This window comes from Alosa sapidissima, chromosome 13 (assembly GCF_018492685.1).
Source record: "Alosa sapidissima isolate fAloSap1 chromosome 13, fAloSap1.pri, whole genome shotgun sequence".
Lineage (NCBI taxonomy): Eukaryota > Metazoa > Chordata > Actinopteri > Clupeiformes > Clupeidae > Alosa > Alosa sapidissima.
Genome location: NC_055969.1, coordinates 9,108,145 through 9,124,785, shown reverse-complemented (window position 1 = coordinate 9,124,785; position 16,641 = coordinate 9,108,145). Strand labels below are relative to the sequence as shown.

The following is a 16,641-nucleotide window of genomic DNA, read 5'->3' as shown; positions in this document are numbered from 1 at the left end:
GCGCCTGTCCCATACCTCAAGTTTTTTTGGTGAATGCAGTAATCTTATTTGCTAGGTGAGGTAGGTGCTTGTCCTTGCCTTATAACTGGACATTTAACTCAAATGTATCGCTAAGATATATCAAATATATCGCTAAGATAGGCCAGCTTCGTCAAGAAATGTTCATTAGTGAACGTGCTTGCAGATTCAAACATGCGCTCTTCCTCCAAGAAGAGGCAACTCGGAGCTCAAACACGCGCGACAGCACTTTACCTCGGGAAAGCCACCTTGCCTCGCTGTGAAACAGTACAGCCTTTTGGTCTGCTACCATCTCTTCGTAAAGTGCGGAGAATAGACGTGTAACGGATGCCAGCTAGCTTAGCTGTGCTTGTGGAGTTAAAAAAATAAATAAAAAACTCCTGTTTTTCACGTCAGTTCGCGTCCCACCTGGCATGTCTCCGCGACCCAGTAGTGGGTCGCAACCCACAGTTTGAGAAACGCTGGCTTAAAAAAAAAACCCATTTATTTCACTTGTCTCGCTGGATTGAACGCAGAATGTGGGCTGTTGCGCAAATAGATGAATGAGGGAGGGAGAAGTTTTTCTAACATTTTCTCCATTATTATCGTAAAATATGTCTCCATGCAGGGCAGGTCTGGTTCTAACCTAGGCTAGGCTACTATATTTGGGTGGGCTGGTAGACATTTTGGGTGGGCAACATAGCAAAGCTGTCAAATTGGATCAAAACTAACATAAACACAAAACAAACACAAAACAATCAGTACTACCTAGCTTGAGTTGCTGCAGCCAAAAGTCAGGGATAGGCATGTCTGATACATGTATTTAAAATACAAAATAGTTTGTTGTCATTTGTATTTTATTTAGTTGGGAAAAAATGGCATCATATTTTGTATCAAAATACTTTATAGGTTTGTAGTTTAAAAATACTGGCAAATACTTTTGGTAAAACCAATAACCTACTTTTGGTGATGTGATTATAAAAGTGAAAAACAATGCATGCAGCACTGGTGCTGACTTGTAATTTGCCCAGATTTGTTGTGATCAGAATATTGAGATTCAGGCAGATAAGTAACATGTAGGTTGCTCACACACACAATACACTCCCTCATACCAACCTCAAGTTTCTTGAGAACTTAAAGTTCTGGAGCAGTGTTGTTTCAGACTGATGGTGAGGGTGTGGAGCGTCCCGTAAGCTATTTTTCACGAAAATACACTTTGATGTTTATGTTGATTCTGGTGTTCCTTTGGTGGTCTACACGGACCATAATCCGATCACTTTTCTGCATTCTTTGTCTTCCCCCAACCGAAGACTAATGCGATGGTTTCTGTTTTTACAGCCATACTGCCTGGAGATCCGCCATATTAAAGGCACCCAAAACATTGTAGCCGATGCTCTGTCAAGGGCAGCCTGTCCTTGAGGTTATTTTCTAATGTTTAAAGTCCTCTCCTCCTGAGGAGGATACTGATATCTCAATGGACTACAATGACATCAACTGATGGTCAGGTGTTGGGTGTGTGTGAATTTCCTTCATTGTAGCATCCCCGTCTAAATTTCACAGTGGGGACATTCACCTCGTCTAAATAACAATTCTATTTCCTTGTTCAGCATACTTGAGGTTGAAGATATTAGGCACATCATACATTTCCCGATTCCACTCCATCTGTCTCTCCCACTTGCTTCCTGTCACGTACTAAAAGCCCCCCCACCCCACCCCACACACACACTGTATATACAGTGTATAAATTATATATAATTTTAGATTTTGAATATATTCATATAATACTTTAATAGCCTACTCCCACCACAACTAAAAATAGTATATACTACACATATGTACTATAATGAATAATTGGTAATTAAGCAACAATGGTTTATGGTACCACTTATCACTAACAGCCATGTTCAATGAAGCTCACAGTATTTTAGTGATGGCTATTGCTGAAGCGTCAGCCCTAGTGTGAAGCACTCCTTGTGTGAAGATGCCAAACATCCGCATGTTCCAAACAAGTAGGCCTACAGGCACTTTGCTTGTCTTACCATGTAGCTCACCATATCCATTGGCTTGAACTCTAAAAAATATATATATGGATCGTGACTTTATGAACATGGGAAATTGTGGGTCCCAAAGCCAGACCACTTGAGAACCACTGACATGGCATACTACCCACCATCATTTCCGTAACCAATGAATGTAGAACGACAAATTTAACAGGTCGGCCTCTTTTTAAACTGAACTGCATTTCCCTTTTTGTGCTATAAATGCATGCCTGTTGCCTACATAAATGACTGGCAACATGGGGGACAAACAGAATAACATCCTGTAAGGTGTAAGAATTAATTAACTTGGAGAAAACTCTTTCTGCATCGGGGAGGTCTTTGCATCCGTCTCCTCCATTATTTCTGCATACCTCGGCGGATGTTATCCCTGGCATAAATCCTCATGTCAAATCCATTAAGTGGTTTTAATACTGTCCTGTAGTGAGAATGAACACCAGCTATTAGGTACTCAAGGTCATGGGGTCCATGTCCTAATGTTCTCCCTCAGTATCATATCTGTATCGTTTTCACATTTTAGTCTTGACTTGCACCTGACAAACTCCTGAAGTTACTTTCAATGTTATAAGGGGATGATGAAACAGAAAAGACAGATATAATGCTTTTAACTTGTCTATAGGGTGACATTAAATTGGCGGCGCAAACAAAAAAATTGGGTTTACAAGTACAACCCATGTTGACCATTTTGGTTCCCTCAGTAGACTTTTCTTTTAATTTTTTCCAACTTCAGACATGTCCAGAGGGGGTCGTAAAAGAGAAAAGTTGTATCTAACACCTACTTATGTTGGTCACAATGTGGCAATACTGCAAGAAAAAGGAATAATGGGTTTACATTTTTCGCTGTCCTTCCAAAAGGGTAATGCAATTAGTATTTGTATGGACAAATCGCTACTTAGGTCAACTTTAGAGCTGAATATAGGGAATTGCCCAAGGGATATCAATGCATATTCTTATGGAGTAACCTCTAGGCAACAAGAAACAACAAAGAACAAAAAAACTTTAGCCAACAAAACCAGGTTCACCATTTGGCTCCCAGACTATGATAAGCATAGCTTATTGTAATGGTTAGCATATTTAACTAAGTGATGAAATGTTGGCTTATTAGAGAACATAAAGTAAAGTAGGAGAGAGGCCCTACTATGCATATACACACTTTTATTTGCACAGACGCGTTTCGGCGTGTGCCTTCTTATTAGAGAAAAAATTACAGATTTTTATACTCTAAATACAATTCCTCAAAGTATTCTGTTACAAACTACATTAGATTTGTTCCAATCCTGCAAAATACAAATGACAAAATACGCTAAAGTAATTAAATACGTATTTAAAATACATATAATTAAAATACTGCCCATGTCTGATTCTGACTATAGGGTGAATTTGGGTAATCTGAGACAACGTTTGCATTTTTGACTTCTACGCCTAATTACAATATATATCTAAAGAAAGAGATCAACATCCTATACCTTTCTGTAATCCCCAAGATGTTTTCTAAACAAATCAGAAGACAAAATAAAGATATACCCAGAGGAGACATTACACACCTTTTAGTGTTCCTTGCACCAAAAATAATTTGGGACAGGTCGTTTGTTAATCTAGGACATTCAAATCCAACCTTTTGATGCTATATAATTTGTAATGGGAAAAACCAGACTTTTCGTGTATACAGACAGTAACAGACTGTTAGACAATGTCTGATAGCTGCAATCCATAAATTACATGTTTTAGTTTACACTGCAACTGGTTACACTTTACTTGACAGTATCGACATAAGAGTGACATGACACTGTCATGAACGTGTTATAAACAAGGCTTATAACGCTTCTGTTATTAAGTGACATTCGGTTTTTGTCATAACAAGTTAGGGTTAGGATTAGGGTTAGGTTTAAGGTTAGGGTTAGGGTTAGGATTAGGGTTAGGGTTCATGTGTTACGACAGTGTCATGTCACTCTTTTGTCAATACTGTCAAGTAAAGTGTTACCCTGCAACTTCATGAAGTCCCTAATGCATATTTTCCTAATTTAAACACTTTAATGGACTGTCCCAGATTACCCAAAACATGCTGTCCCACATTATCAAACACATTTGATAAAGTGGGACAGACAAACAATGTTCTTAAAACAATAAATTAAAACTGATTTTCAACACATTTCAGCATATTATCTCTTGAACAGATCACCAACATAAATCAATAAGAACCTTGTTTTATTTTATGACGTAAAGGAGTCAACACTATGGGGAGACATGGACACAGCAGATAGGTTTAAAAGCCCGAACTCAGGGAAATTTGAATCACCGTAAAATTTAGTTGGCATGTCAGTTTTAAAGGTCCACACAAGTCGCGCCAGCAAACGTCATCAGACTACAACAGAGTAAACAGTACACAACGACTCAACAGGTAAAATCAGGCTGTGACTTCAACAATATCATTCAAGTGAACATGTAATGGCTGGCTGTGAATTATGTACAATGCGGTGCCTCTACAATGACAGATTTACATCAGAGACTTTCTAATGAGGAGCACAGCACTCATAAATCCTCCATAGAAATGCATGGGGTTAGTTTGTAACGCCAAAATGGCAGTTGTCTACATATCACACCCCTTCCGTGGCAAAACGTCGACATGTGAATACATTGAGCCGATCATGTGTTGTGATCTCGCCGCTGGAGCAAGATTGGTGTCGTATAGCGTTGCGCACGCGCATTTCTGCCAAAATAGATGCCCGATAAGTGCCCAAAAATCGTTGCAATATGGCTGCTGAGTGGAGGGACTTGCCTAAAAGGACTTAGTTTACATCCTTAACAACACAACAATTAGCGGTCCACTACTAGCGATGCTCACTACATAGACAAAATGAGATACCTCATGAATCGTTGTGCAGGCGGACTAAACCATTTTGCGCTTTAGCAAGGGAGAGTGAGAGTGAGCTTAGACCAGGGGTGTCAAACTCATAGGTAGTGGCCGGATTTGTTGAAATGAGACCTTGTGGGGGGCCGTCATTGTCATGGTCATTTTTCTGCATGGGAATCAGAGTGTTGTTTGATTATCAGCTTATGAGCAAACAAGTACACAATAATGTCGTCATATACTGCTCTTTCTCTTTTGAAATGCCCTATCCATGATAGTTTTTCTGCTTCTTCCTTCCTGGGCAGGGGTGGCAGCTGCCACCCCGTAGGCTATAGGCCTATCCGCTCACGAGGCAACTCAGTGTGCTTTACACATAGACTGTATAAAATAGGCTTTACATAATCCAGGACCAGAAACATAACATGAGCAGGAGCATAAGGGAGCAGGGAAGACACACCTGACACACAGACTTTTACTTTGTTTCTTTTGAGGGTACACATAGCCTACCTGAGAGGGTGTACATAAGCAGATGATAATGTTGATGTGTTACTCAAGAGAAAGCTCATTAAATACATTTTTAAAAGCTCCCAGGAAATCAATAAATATTCATAAAATGTGCTATCAGTGAAAAATGCTATCAAAATGCCCCCCTCCCCCACTCGCCTTTAATAATGCCTTTATTTCTTTGACAAGGAATATCATAGATTCAAGAAGAAAAAGTCACATACAAACATAACAGTCGTAAACAGACCAACATATGAATTGAAAATAACATCAGATCCAGCGAACCAAGACAGAAAGTGTAACGTGGAACCAAAATGCCAGGTTGATGGGGTCAGGTGGGGCTTGTAAATTCCCCACCTCCAAAGAATGAACAAAACTGAAAATGAGAACACAATTTGATATCTTTAGACATTTCAGCATCAAGGTTTCATCAGGGAGTCAAAACGTTTAGAACACTCCAATGATGCTGAAACAAGTTGGAGTGTTCTATCCAAAGAGCACCTCAAATATAAAGCTCCAGGAAGCGCTCCTTTTTAAACATTTTATTAAAGGCCTAATTTAGTGCAAAACAAGTACAAAACACAGCTTTAATAAGTAAGTTAAAACTTATCCTTGAATAATGAGTGGTTACAAATACAAATCGGTTATTTAAAAAGTGGAGACCCTGTTAAGCCTCTTTACAAATCTAAACTTATACTTTCAAAACACTAAAAAACAAACAAAAAAAATGAAACAATGATGGAGTAGTTTGACCTCCATACATCCATCCATCCACCAATTGGTTGGTGATCAATTAGCAGATTATTTCTTTACTTCATGTAGGAAAGAATCTTCAGCCATTAGAGCCAGTAGTTTACCCTATGTCTTTGTTTCTCAACCACTGGCTCTAATGACTGGCTAGGAGAAGCATATATATACTTTACTCAACTTCTTTTCCTTCACACACCCTCTGTACCTCACCCACCATTTGTAGTCTATCTTCTGTACTGGCATGGGAAAAATGGTGTAGAAGTGGTACATTATAGTTTACTGTACTGTCCAGATTTAGTTTGTGTTGTAAAAATACAATGTTTTTTAATGTAACAAAAGTTTGAGATGGTGGACCTCTGTATTTCTGCCATTTCACTCAGTCATCAGCACAGTTCAGCTGCCTTACTAAGTGTCATGGTACCTAACTGCAGTCTATAAACAAGAAAAGAGGATTTGATTAATTTGTAATTAGAGCTGTCATTCGATCAATACAAAATATGGGTAACACTTGACAGTAACGACATAAGAGTGACATGACACTGTCATGAACATATGACACTGTCATGACACATGAACCCTAACCGTAACCCTAATCCTAACCCTAACCCTAACTCTAACCCTAACCCTAAACCTAAACCTAACCCTAACTTGTTATGACAAAAACCGAATGTCACTTAATGACAGAAGCATTATGTCATAAACGTTTATGACTTGTTTATGACACATTCATGATAGTGTCATGTCACTCTTATGTCGATACAGTCAAGTAAAGTGTAACACAAAATAGGACACAAATTCCCATATAAATAGTTCTGGAATGTATCAGTGAGATCAGGTCTAGTCCAAATGTCAGATGGCAATCTGTTCCAAAAATTTCCTTTGAGATTCATCCACTGCTGGGCTCTAGCAGTGATTGCTAGCATTCTTTTGCTGTCGGCGGGCTTGGTAGGCTAACAGCCCCAAGGTAGCGACGAGCAGCAGTGCGAAGAGGACAATTAAGCTGACCCAGGCTCCAGGGAGGAGGGCTCTCCTCAGTGAGATACTCTCAGCTGGCACCAAGTTGCTCAGACTTAACATGTAGCCTAGAGCCCAGCCAACAGAAGTGTCTCCTGCCTGGAAGGGAAAAAAACGTTTTTCCATTCAATGCAAACAAACAAATAGACAAATGTGTATGGGGTGTAAACATCAGTGTGGTTAGAGTATAATTTGAAAGGTAATTGGAAAGGAAAATGACTACCACCATAACTGCACACACACTCACATTTGCTTACAGTTGAAATTAATAATTCATTCAAGTCATTCAGGCTACTAAAATGAGTCCAGACTTTCATATGGTACACAAGGTAGAGATATTGTGTTTTTTTTTTAAAGTTGCATGTCACCTGAAACACATATATTGTACACACTTACCTTTTTTTGGAAGGCAATTTGAGGGAAGGAACCTTCATCGAAACCATAGCCTTTCAGCAGGAGCAGATTGATGAACACAGAGGCAGCACAGTAGTTTTGCAGACGTGATATTTCATCGGGAGCTACACTTAGCTTGGATAAGAGAAGTGAACACAAGGAAATAAGAGAGAAGAAAATGAAGATAAGCCATGTTGTACACTCTTACTGCCCTGACACAACAGAAAGCCAAGTCTACAGCGCTGTTGTCTTCATGTGCCCAAAGTCATGTCTTTTTGACTTTGAGCCCTGGCTAAGACTAATGCACTGAGGATCAACATGTATAGGGCAAAACCAAACTGATCTTAGGTTGTGATTGGTAATGTTGCAGTAGTAATTAGTAAAGTCCTGAAAGCAGATGTTATAACAACAATGACTGGTGATTTGGCAAACTTACTCCCAGGCATGCTCACTACACACACACACACACACACACACACACACATGCACACTTCATTACCTCCTTGATGCTCATATTACACAGAGCTCTGGTTGCCTCCTCCAGTTTAACTGGAGTGTTCACAGTTATCCTAGTGGTGCGTTCCAAGAATGAGTGCACATGAAAGAAAGCAGAGAACGCCTGAGAAGGTTTGAATCGAATAGAAGGAGAGAAAGGAAGGGAGAGATGTTAATTATTGATACCAATAGGCTATTATTATTGAATACCAGTATTACATAAAATAGGACAAGGTGTCTCAAATAGTGAAGACTTTACTGTTCTCAAACCATAACCCTACAAATGAATACAAGTTAAGTCTCTTTGGAGGCTAGACTGCCTGCTCTACTTTACCACACCCTATCAAACCTCACCATGAAGCTGCCACTGACGTTGGGCTGGAAGATCTGATTGAAGGAACACTTAGAAAATGGACAGTTCTGGAAGTTGAAGATCTCAGACATGTTGCCCAGACAGTGACCATAATGGCCCGTGCCCTTCAGAGTCACAGTTGCCCCTGAGTTGTAGGAAGTGGGTTGGGAAGTTGTGCAGGGAGAGTCAAACACACTTCGCAGTGTCACGTTGACCTCATGGCCCTCTGGATAACAGGGGTGCGACACAGAACTGGCATAGCCCTGAGACTGTGAGGGACAGGACACAGGGAAGAGAAGAGGAAGATCACCATTGTTAGAATGCCACCAGAAAAGTACTTCCGCCAGAACAATGGTTAAACAAGCAAGGCTGTATTTGAGAAAATTATTTGTTTTGCTAAATGATTAAATTAGTTGGGAAATAGTTTTGATTTGCTTTGATATGTGAAATCATTGTCACGCATGTATGAACAGTATGAATTTTTTATTATTGTAAAATGTTGTTTTTGTAAAGTGTTAATCTACTAGGTGGAATGTAGCTAGAATCCAGCCATGGAGTGTTAGTCATGTAACACAGGTGAGATGGTCAGGTGCAGGAGCAACATACAGTAGGTTTTCTGACCGATGATGAGTTGAGTAGTGCTAACTGAACTAACTACTTCATGGAAAAAGCCACCAAAGACCACCCCTAAATGACTGAAGTTTTGTTGTTGATATATTTTTATTAGCAGTTTCACAGTAGATTTTTTTTTTTTGGGGAATTTTTGTTGTGTAAGGAACTGAGAAAGAGTGCTACTTACAAAGGCCTTGAAATACGAAGTGACCTCACCTTAAGTACTTGGGCCAGGAGCTGCAGCAGCATCTGGTCGAGGCCGTAGCACAGGAAGCTATGGGTGTACAGCCTGTAGTTTTTCCCGTACAGTCGCAGTGTCATCTCGTTCTCAGGGTTCTCCACATTATCCTGGGTCACAAATGTGATCTGGGTGGAGGCCCCTCCAAAATCCAGTGCCCCGACCGTCGGCTTTCCTGAACTCAGCCACTGACCTATGAATCCATACTGCAAAACAGATTCAGTGTTTGGAGGACTGGAATTGGAGTGAGGGCACCTCTAATTAATTTCAGTTCAAGTTGAAAAACATGAAAAAGATGTTGAGAGACATGTTTGGATACCAAAGACTAAAAGGTCAAGCTACCAATCTAAAATATCTCCAGTGACTTGTTTGACCAGTAGAGGCCTTCACACACTAAAATGTCTGCTGTTAACTTTACCAGTGCCCTGCTTCACATTGACTCACATATGATGGAAAAACAGATGCAGCTAGTGTGCTCTCTAGCAGAGTCTGTCATGAGATCACTGGATAACTAACACAGCATACTAAGGATGGTTCTTGAGGTTAACTAAAACGGCTTTATCCTTTGCTGTCATACTTTGCTGTCATTCTTTCTTTCTTACCGTTATGGCTTATGGCCAGATTAAGGTGATAATCTCATTCAGGTTCAGGCATGCCTTATATTCTTTTATAAAAAACGGTTCTTCACACTGTCCAAAAAAGACAAACTGTTCTACTGTACTTGTGTTTTTTACAGTGCCATTGGTAGAGCAAGTTGCTAGGAACAATGAGGTAATTGGACCAATCCCAGGTAGGTGTCATGAGCTCTCTCTCTGCCTGGTAACACACGCTGATTGAAGTCTGACCTCCACCTGTTCCTGCCGTGCTCTGCTCTGCCTCACCCTCGTTACCTACCAGCTGCACTGCATTCACCACTCATCATGCCCTGTATATAAAGCCTTGCTTTTCAGTCCACACTTGTCAGGTCGTCTGCAACCAGCACCAGTTACCTGCCTGTTTTGGAAAACGCCTCTGACTCTTTGCCTGTGATCCCGGACCCGCTCAACTACTTCTGTGTTCTCCAGCCCCGGTAATCTTGACCTGCCTTCCGTCCCTCTTCTACGAATACCGCCTAGTCCTTGACTGTACTGCTGCTTCGTTTCAATTGCTGTTGTGTGTGTGTTTCCCCCAGGACTTCCCGGATCATCCAGCTCCTGCCATCGCTGTTCGGCTACTGGGGGAACACACACACGCAGACTCTTGGAACTCCTGTATCCCCCCCGGAACCCCTGAAACCCCCTTAACCCCCAACCCTTAAATAAACTTTTGAACGTGACGCTTTTGTGGTCCTCGTCCTGTTTGGTGTCTGACAGTAGGAGACATACTATATGAACTATACACGCCATTTGAACTGAAAGTAACTTAATCTCTGCTAAATCTGTTAAATTGTCTGTACAATCTCCAGAGCTTGACATACCCTCATGGCATTCTTTAGCACCGTACCTTAATGAAGTTCTCCAGAAGGTAGTTCACAGTGACCCAGCCATATGCACCCTCTTCCTGGCCGCTAAGGATTGCGGCCCCCTTGAAGTTAAAGGGATAGCTCTTGATCTTCTGACCAACCTCCTCAAGAACACTTGCACACTGATGATGGTTGGAGAGGCTGCAGAAGAATGAGAGGATTAATCATGAATCGACTGATCTCTGAGCTGTGTGAGGGGTACACATTTTCTTCCACCTTTGCCTGACCAAACATTCAGGACCTTTGTTAAACCAAACAAAGAAGCCCAAAAGAGATAAACTGCAGGGAGAGTAAAAAGAGGGCACATTCCAGAAAGGTGAGGTAGTGTTGCTAGATTTGTGGGTACAGTGTGTGACTGTGTGTAGAAAATGCATGAGTGTCTGTGGTGTGTCTGTGAATGGCAGAGAGGGGTGTGTGGCAATGTTAAGGGGAATCCATGGTGTATTTCCACTGATGCATGGGCCTATTCTAGCTTGTTCTCTCAGGATAGGGAAGCCCTGATCTTATCTTTGACTAGCATTACATTAAGTTCTCGGAGAAACAATCAACTTGGATATAATACAATACAAGCAAGACAAACAGTAGCAAAAAATTTAGCAAGTACTAGAGTCACACACACAGTCTCTCTCTCTCTCTGTCTCTCTCTCTCTCTTACACACACACACACACACACACACACATACTTTAAGAGCCTCATCCCAGCTGTTGCACCCAGGTACACTGGTGTGAGCCGATGACGTGCTTTAGGGATTTCATTTGTGGCCGTCTTGAGGCAGTCCTCCAGACTGCGTCCAGCAGCTCCTGGCTGGCCTGCATAGCTGGAGATTCCCTTTCCTGAATTAGTCCAACACACATTCCGTATATTTTAAAGCACTATAAATTAATGAAAAGGGTAATTCCTACATTGTGTAACGTCATACTTATTACTTGGAAATAAATGTTACCATTAAATCAGTATCCACTCAGTTGACCTTCTAAATTCAACCATAGTTGACACATAATACACAAACCTATAGATAATTGATTATTGCCATAATTGTTAATTTGGTTTTACCTCTTTTAGCAGTGATGAGTGGATAAATGACATTTCTCATTTATAGTTATGACTCTTGATGAATGCACAGTGATAGTGTATTGTAAAACAATTTGTACCTACGTACAAGACACAGCAAGATCAATGAACAATGAGAGCAATTTTAACACCTTGCAAATGCAAACGTTCCAATCTTATCATTGTGGGACGGTTAAAACTTCAGGTCTGCACAGGAATTCTCTTTGTTTGATCCTGATATCATGGCAGTGACTACTGTAGGTTGATGTCAATAGAACCCAAAGGCAGGTTTCAGAAATGGTGACTCATGTGTTACCCACAGAGACACAGGACATCCCTTGGGTTAGGTTACATTGCATTCATGTCTGTTGATATGAAGTTAGGTAGACATAGAGACAGAGTTTGTTTTGACAACATCTGAAGATGTGGCACAAAAAATTGTGAAATCAACAGGAAGAGACAAAGATAATGAGAAAAAATAAAGAGAAATTCCAAGAAAGGGTTTAGATTATACCTTGCCAGTCTAGACTAGTTAAACTTACACAATGCTGACACTGCAGGTACTGTGTAGGTGCCAGTATCAACACAAGTTACAAAACACACAAGTCCTACAGTCTGTGGCAGAAGGGGAATCTGCCTTAGATTTTGTTGCATAGTCTTGCTACTGAAAAGGTTTGAGCCCACTGACCTTTCACGTGACACTCGCTGTGCTGGCTGACCACTCCTGTGTCATTCTGTTTATCCGCCGGCCACTTGTAGATGTACATGGATGTATGGGAGGAGCCCGCATCCAACACAATGCCATACTAAGACATGGTGAGAGAGAAAAGAGAGATAGAGGGAGGTGGGGGAGAGAGGGGCACAGAGAGGGAGGGAGAGAAGAAGAACATTTGCATGACCGTGTTCCACCCCAGATATGTCTATTTGTATCTACTGTATCTATTAGTTTAATACTGCAGGCAACCAAGCTGCTGAACACTAATGTCTTTGTTCTGCTGTGTGTGTCTGTGTGTCTGTGCGCGTATGGGTGAGTGAGTGTGAGTGTGAGCGTGTGTGTGTGTTTGCTCGGGTCATTCTCTATCCTATTGCACCACTAGTTAGACACCTAACGTAAATACTGTAAGTGAGAGGGCGATACAACTTCACAGACATGATCCCACAACTCCTCAATCAATCTCTCTTCCCAAATACACACTCAGTCAAATGTAAAATTCCATGACTTTTCCCCAACTTTCCCTGACAAAAAGAACTGAATTTCCATGACTTATGTAATATACCGACCAATGATTTCAGAGCAGCCGCGTAGCGTTCAAGAATCTTTTACTTTTTTTAGAATGGGAGATGAATAAATGGGCATTGAATAAACAAAGCTGGGCTAGGCCTACTCAAGCAAGCAGTAAAGCTAATAACCAGCTGCACTAGTTGGAAATATTTGTATTAATGGCAAGTAAAGTTTAAACTGCTACAACAAAATTCCTTGATGGCCTATTCCATGACTTTGCCCCAAAAATGATAAAATTTCCTGACTTTCCATATCTGGAATAGACTTTTTCGCTGAAGAGCTTTCTGCTCGAAACGTCCATGGGGCGATTAAAAATTTTTTAAGGAACTGAGTCATGTCCTTTTTGAGCAGTGGTGTACTGTATAGGCTAATGAGAAAAACTTAATTTACAAATCAAAGGTTGTGAGACTGTTTTACATAAGAACTGTAGCTCATTTACATTAAGAGCAGTATAGCACGGCAAGAGAAAATGCTTATTGTTCAGGCCTACACCACTGAATCCAGAGTATGTCACACCTCTTTTTTTTCTTACAACACAACACAAACTTGCTTCATACTGCAGAACGTAGGCCTATACTTGAGAACCTCTACCACTTCCTTTTCACACCACCTCAGCTGCCTTCATTTAAACCCATCTCTTCTTTCTTTACTCAATGGTTTCTAGTCTTTCCCTTGTCGTATTTGGTGTTGGCTGTCCGCTGCTGAATGTAATTATTCAGTAAGGTGCAAAATGACAGTTGACAGATTCAGAATGAAAACAAAGGTGCGGAGTGTTTAGGAGATTTCATGCAAATTGCATGTCGTTAACCTGCAGGCACACTCTATGAAAGCCGTGGAAGGAGTGGTGATTATGCTACCCAACAGTGGCTTGCTCCAGCATGCTTACTCAAACGAGTTGTGACCACGGACATAAGGTGCACAGTTCTTAGGGATGTTTAAGAGAGGCACCATAACAAAAGAGAATGCAAACACACACACACACACACACTTTCATTCATGAGCTAAATAAACACTACAGGCACACATATTCACTTACATAAGTGCCATTAAAAGAGAGCAAGATATGAATATCTTGAGCTTTCACAAGCCACACGTTTACAGCATTGAGGAGAGGATAATAGAAAAGCATAACTTTGGTCTCTCCTGCCTGTCTATTGACTATAATAATCAACAAGCAGCCAGATGTCAACACATTATGATCGTGACATGACACCAGTCATGTTGAAAAAGTAACCATTGTGATTAGAAATAAAAAATGATATATGGCATTAAAATATAGTCCTAATGAAATGTAGGAAATTAGTGGTCTGTGTTAGTCTTCCCGCTTGATTGATTGCAATGCAGAAACATTGTGTCCAATTACAAATACCCGCAAAAGATCGCAAACGTCACACATTTTCTACCATTAATGGATCTGGCTGTCTCTAAAGCACCGCTGAGTCTAGCCAAATTAACAGTCGCGGATATTACATTTCCCAATTCATTTTAATACAGATTAGTCTGGTGTGTTTCATGTAATCCTTTGGACAAAACATTTAGTCTACACACAGGCGACAAGGCAGAGGACGCCGAGGAGGTCTGAATTGAGGAAGAGGTCTGAGGACCACACCATATGGGTTACATGATGTATTTTTAGCATGCCAGTGTCAAGTCCACTTTCAGGATATATCAGAGCCAAAATGTAGGCTACATTAACACATCGAAGTATCTTAAACGCAGGCTTTGGATTTGTAAGTTATAGTGCCAATTGCATCAAGCGACAGTTGTAGAAGTTTGAAATTGGAGACTTGTAGAAGTTAAATAACTTACCATGTCAGGTGGAGGTGCATACATTTCTTTGGTCGGAATGGTGAGCAAAATAATTGCTACAATTCCCAGGAGCAGAAGCGCCACCGGGAATAATATTTCAGATCGCAAGTTCCCCATGTGTGTAATCGGAGTCCCTTGTTACATGAATGGAAGCAGGGCAGTCTCTTGAGTGTGCGTGATTTTAAATACACCAGTCAAATGGGGTTGCATGACAGCGAGGGAGCGTTTATGGCAAATTGACTGCGCTAAACATCTGCCCGCCACTACACCCAACGCTTTTCCGGAGTTGAGATGACGTTTTTAACGGATGTTTGCTGATGTTGATCCATGTCGTGTTTTCTGTCCCTTTCATTTGTGAATGCATTTAGGCTAAAGGCAACTGCGAATGTATGAAGCCAGTCGATTTGAGAATTGCGCTCCTGGACTACCGTAACGTTGTGGGAAAAATGCCTCAGTGAAAGGAGAGGTCCGAGTGGGGCGTTTAATACGCACAAAGGCACCAACTAACCTGTTAGAAAACAGTCGAATAATATATTAAATGATCTTATCTCATACCACAAGTGTCACAGTCGTGAATTGACTCGAAACACTTCGTAACATATAGGATATGAGACCTTCAATTCTGAAGGAATGCCTAATTATATTAAGATGTGACGGTACTTAATTTGCATCTCACGTTCTAACTGTTCTTATTCAGGCCTCACTGAGCAAGGCAACAGTCTGAATGTACTTCATAGCCCCATTGCAGTATCTGATCTTGGTGGTGTCAGACTAAATGGCCCCTGTTGTGTCATGGGGTCAATAGGGATAAAGCATAAAAAAGCCAAGTGATCTAGAATTTAAATCAAATAACAATACAGTATGCAACACCTCAAAGGGCTCCTCTCTCTGGTTAAGACACATTGTTTATTTGTTTTTTTGTCTGTGCAATACTTTTAACTGTCTTTCTTTGCTGAGAATGTAGACTGTTTTAAATGAAGACTCACTTGTTTAGGTTACCTTTTGGCTAACCTCTGTCTTTTATTTATTGATAATTTTATCTGTTGTATTTTTACTTTATTTTAATCTTAGACTTTACTATGTTTTATTGTCTATGCACATTGTAAAGCACTTTGTGACCCTATCTGTTTGACTTACTTACTTGCTTACTTTTTTGGGAGCCCTGAGTGGATAACTCCCACACGGTTGCCAAGCTACACTTGGCCTAGGTCCTGCTCAGAGATGGAACAGCACAACGGACCACAAGCTGGGGAATGTTGACTAACTAGGCTACTTGAATTTGAGCTGTCATAGTCCAAGCTTTGTTAGGTTGCAATATGCATCCCATGTTGAATGCTTTTTTACTATTTGCCATATTGGGCCTATATGAGACCTTGAGCAAGAAAGTGCTTTTGCCTGTGTAACAAGCATGGACGGATGATCATGACCATGGGTCCTGGGCACAAAATCGGGATGGGCCCCCACATGTCGATAAATAAGTGCAATTTGTCAAGTCTTCCAGAGCCACCCTGGAGAGCTGGACCTAGGGCTCTGGACACATGCCCACTTTGCCCATGCATTCATTCATATATACCCTCTAGTATTGACAGATGCAGTTGTAATTCCTAGCTCTCCTCTGCACTGTATCTTAAATGTCATTCTATTGCTGTAGCTGTATCTCTGTAGCTTAAATGTTAAAATGCTTACATTTTATTCTATTACTGTAAATCACTTGGATTTGTGTCTGCCAAATGAATAA

The 16,641-nt window shown here is 40.8% G+C and overlaps 1 protein-coding gene across 1 annotated transcript; it reads right to left on the bottom strand.

Annotated features, from left to right (window-relative positions):
• Positions 1 to 6,857: 6,857 nt before the first annotated feature.
• LOC121680581 (ectonucleoside triphosphate diphosphohydrolase 2) lies at positions 6,858 to 15,281 on the bottom strand. Its single transcript, XM_042059998.1, has 9 exons — positions 14,904 to 15,281; positions 12,501 to 12,618; positions 11,445 to 11,595; positions 10,743 to 10,902; positions 9,239 to 9,466; positions 8,413 to 8,679; positions 8,063 to 8,182; positions 7,567 to 7,698; positions 6,858 to 7,269 (listed from the first exon to the last, which is right to left on the bottom strand). The coding sequence occupies exons 1-9, from the start codon at positions 15,018 to 15,020 to the stop codon at positions 7,060 to 7,062; spliced, it is 1,503 nt and encodes a 500-aa protein (XP_041915932.1). The 5' UTR covers positions 15,021 to 15,281; the 3' UTR covers positions 6,858 to 7,059.
• Positions 15,282 to 16,641: the final 1,360 nt, after the last annotated feature.

What these genes read in the sequence shown, in the direction of transcription:
- LOC121680581 (XM_042059998.1), bottom strand. Translation starts at nt 15,020, where the DNA reads ATGGGGAACTTGCGATCTGAAATATTATTCCCGGTGGCGCTTCTGCTC. An exon ending in ATGCACCTCCACCTGACATG is followed by an intron (nt 12,619 to 14,903) that starts GTAAGTTATTTA and finishes ACCATGTCTTAG; the next exon opens with TATGGCATTGTGTTGGATGC. An exon ending in ACGTCAGTGGCAGCTTCATG is followed by an intron (nt 8,183 to 8,412) that starts GTGAGGTTTGAT and finishes AAACCTTCTCAG; the next exon opens with GCGTTCTCTGCTTTCTTTCA.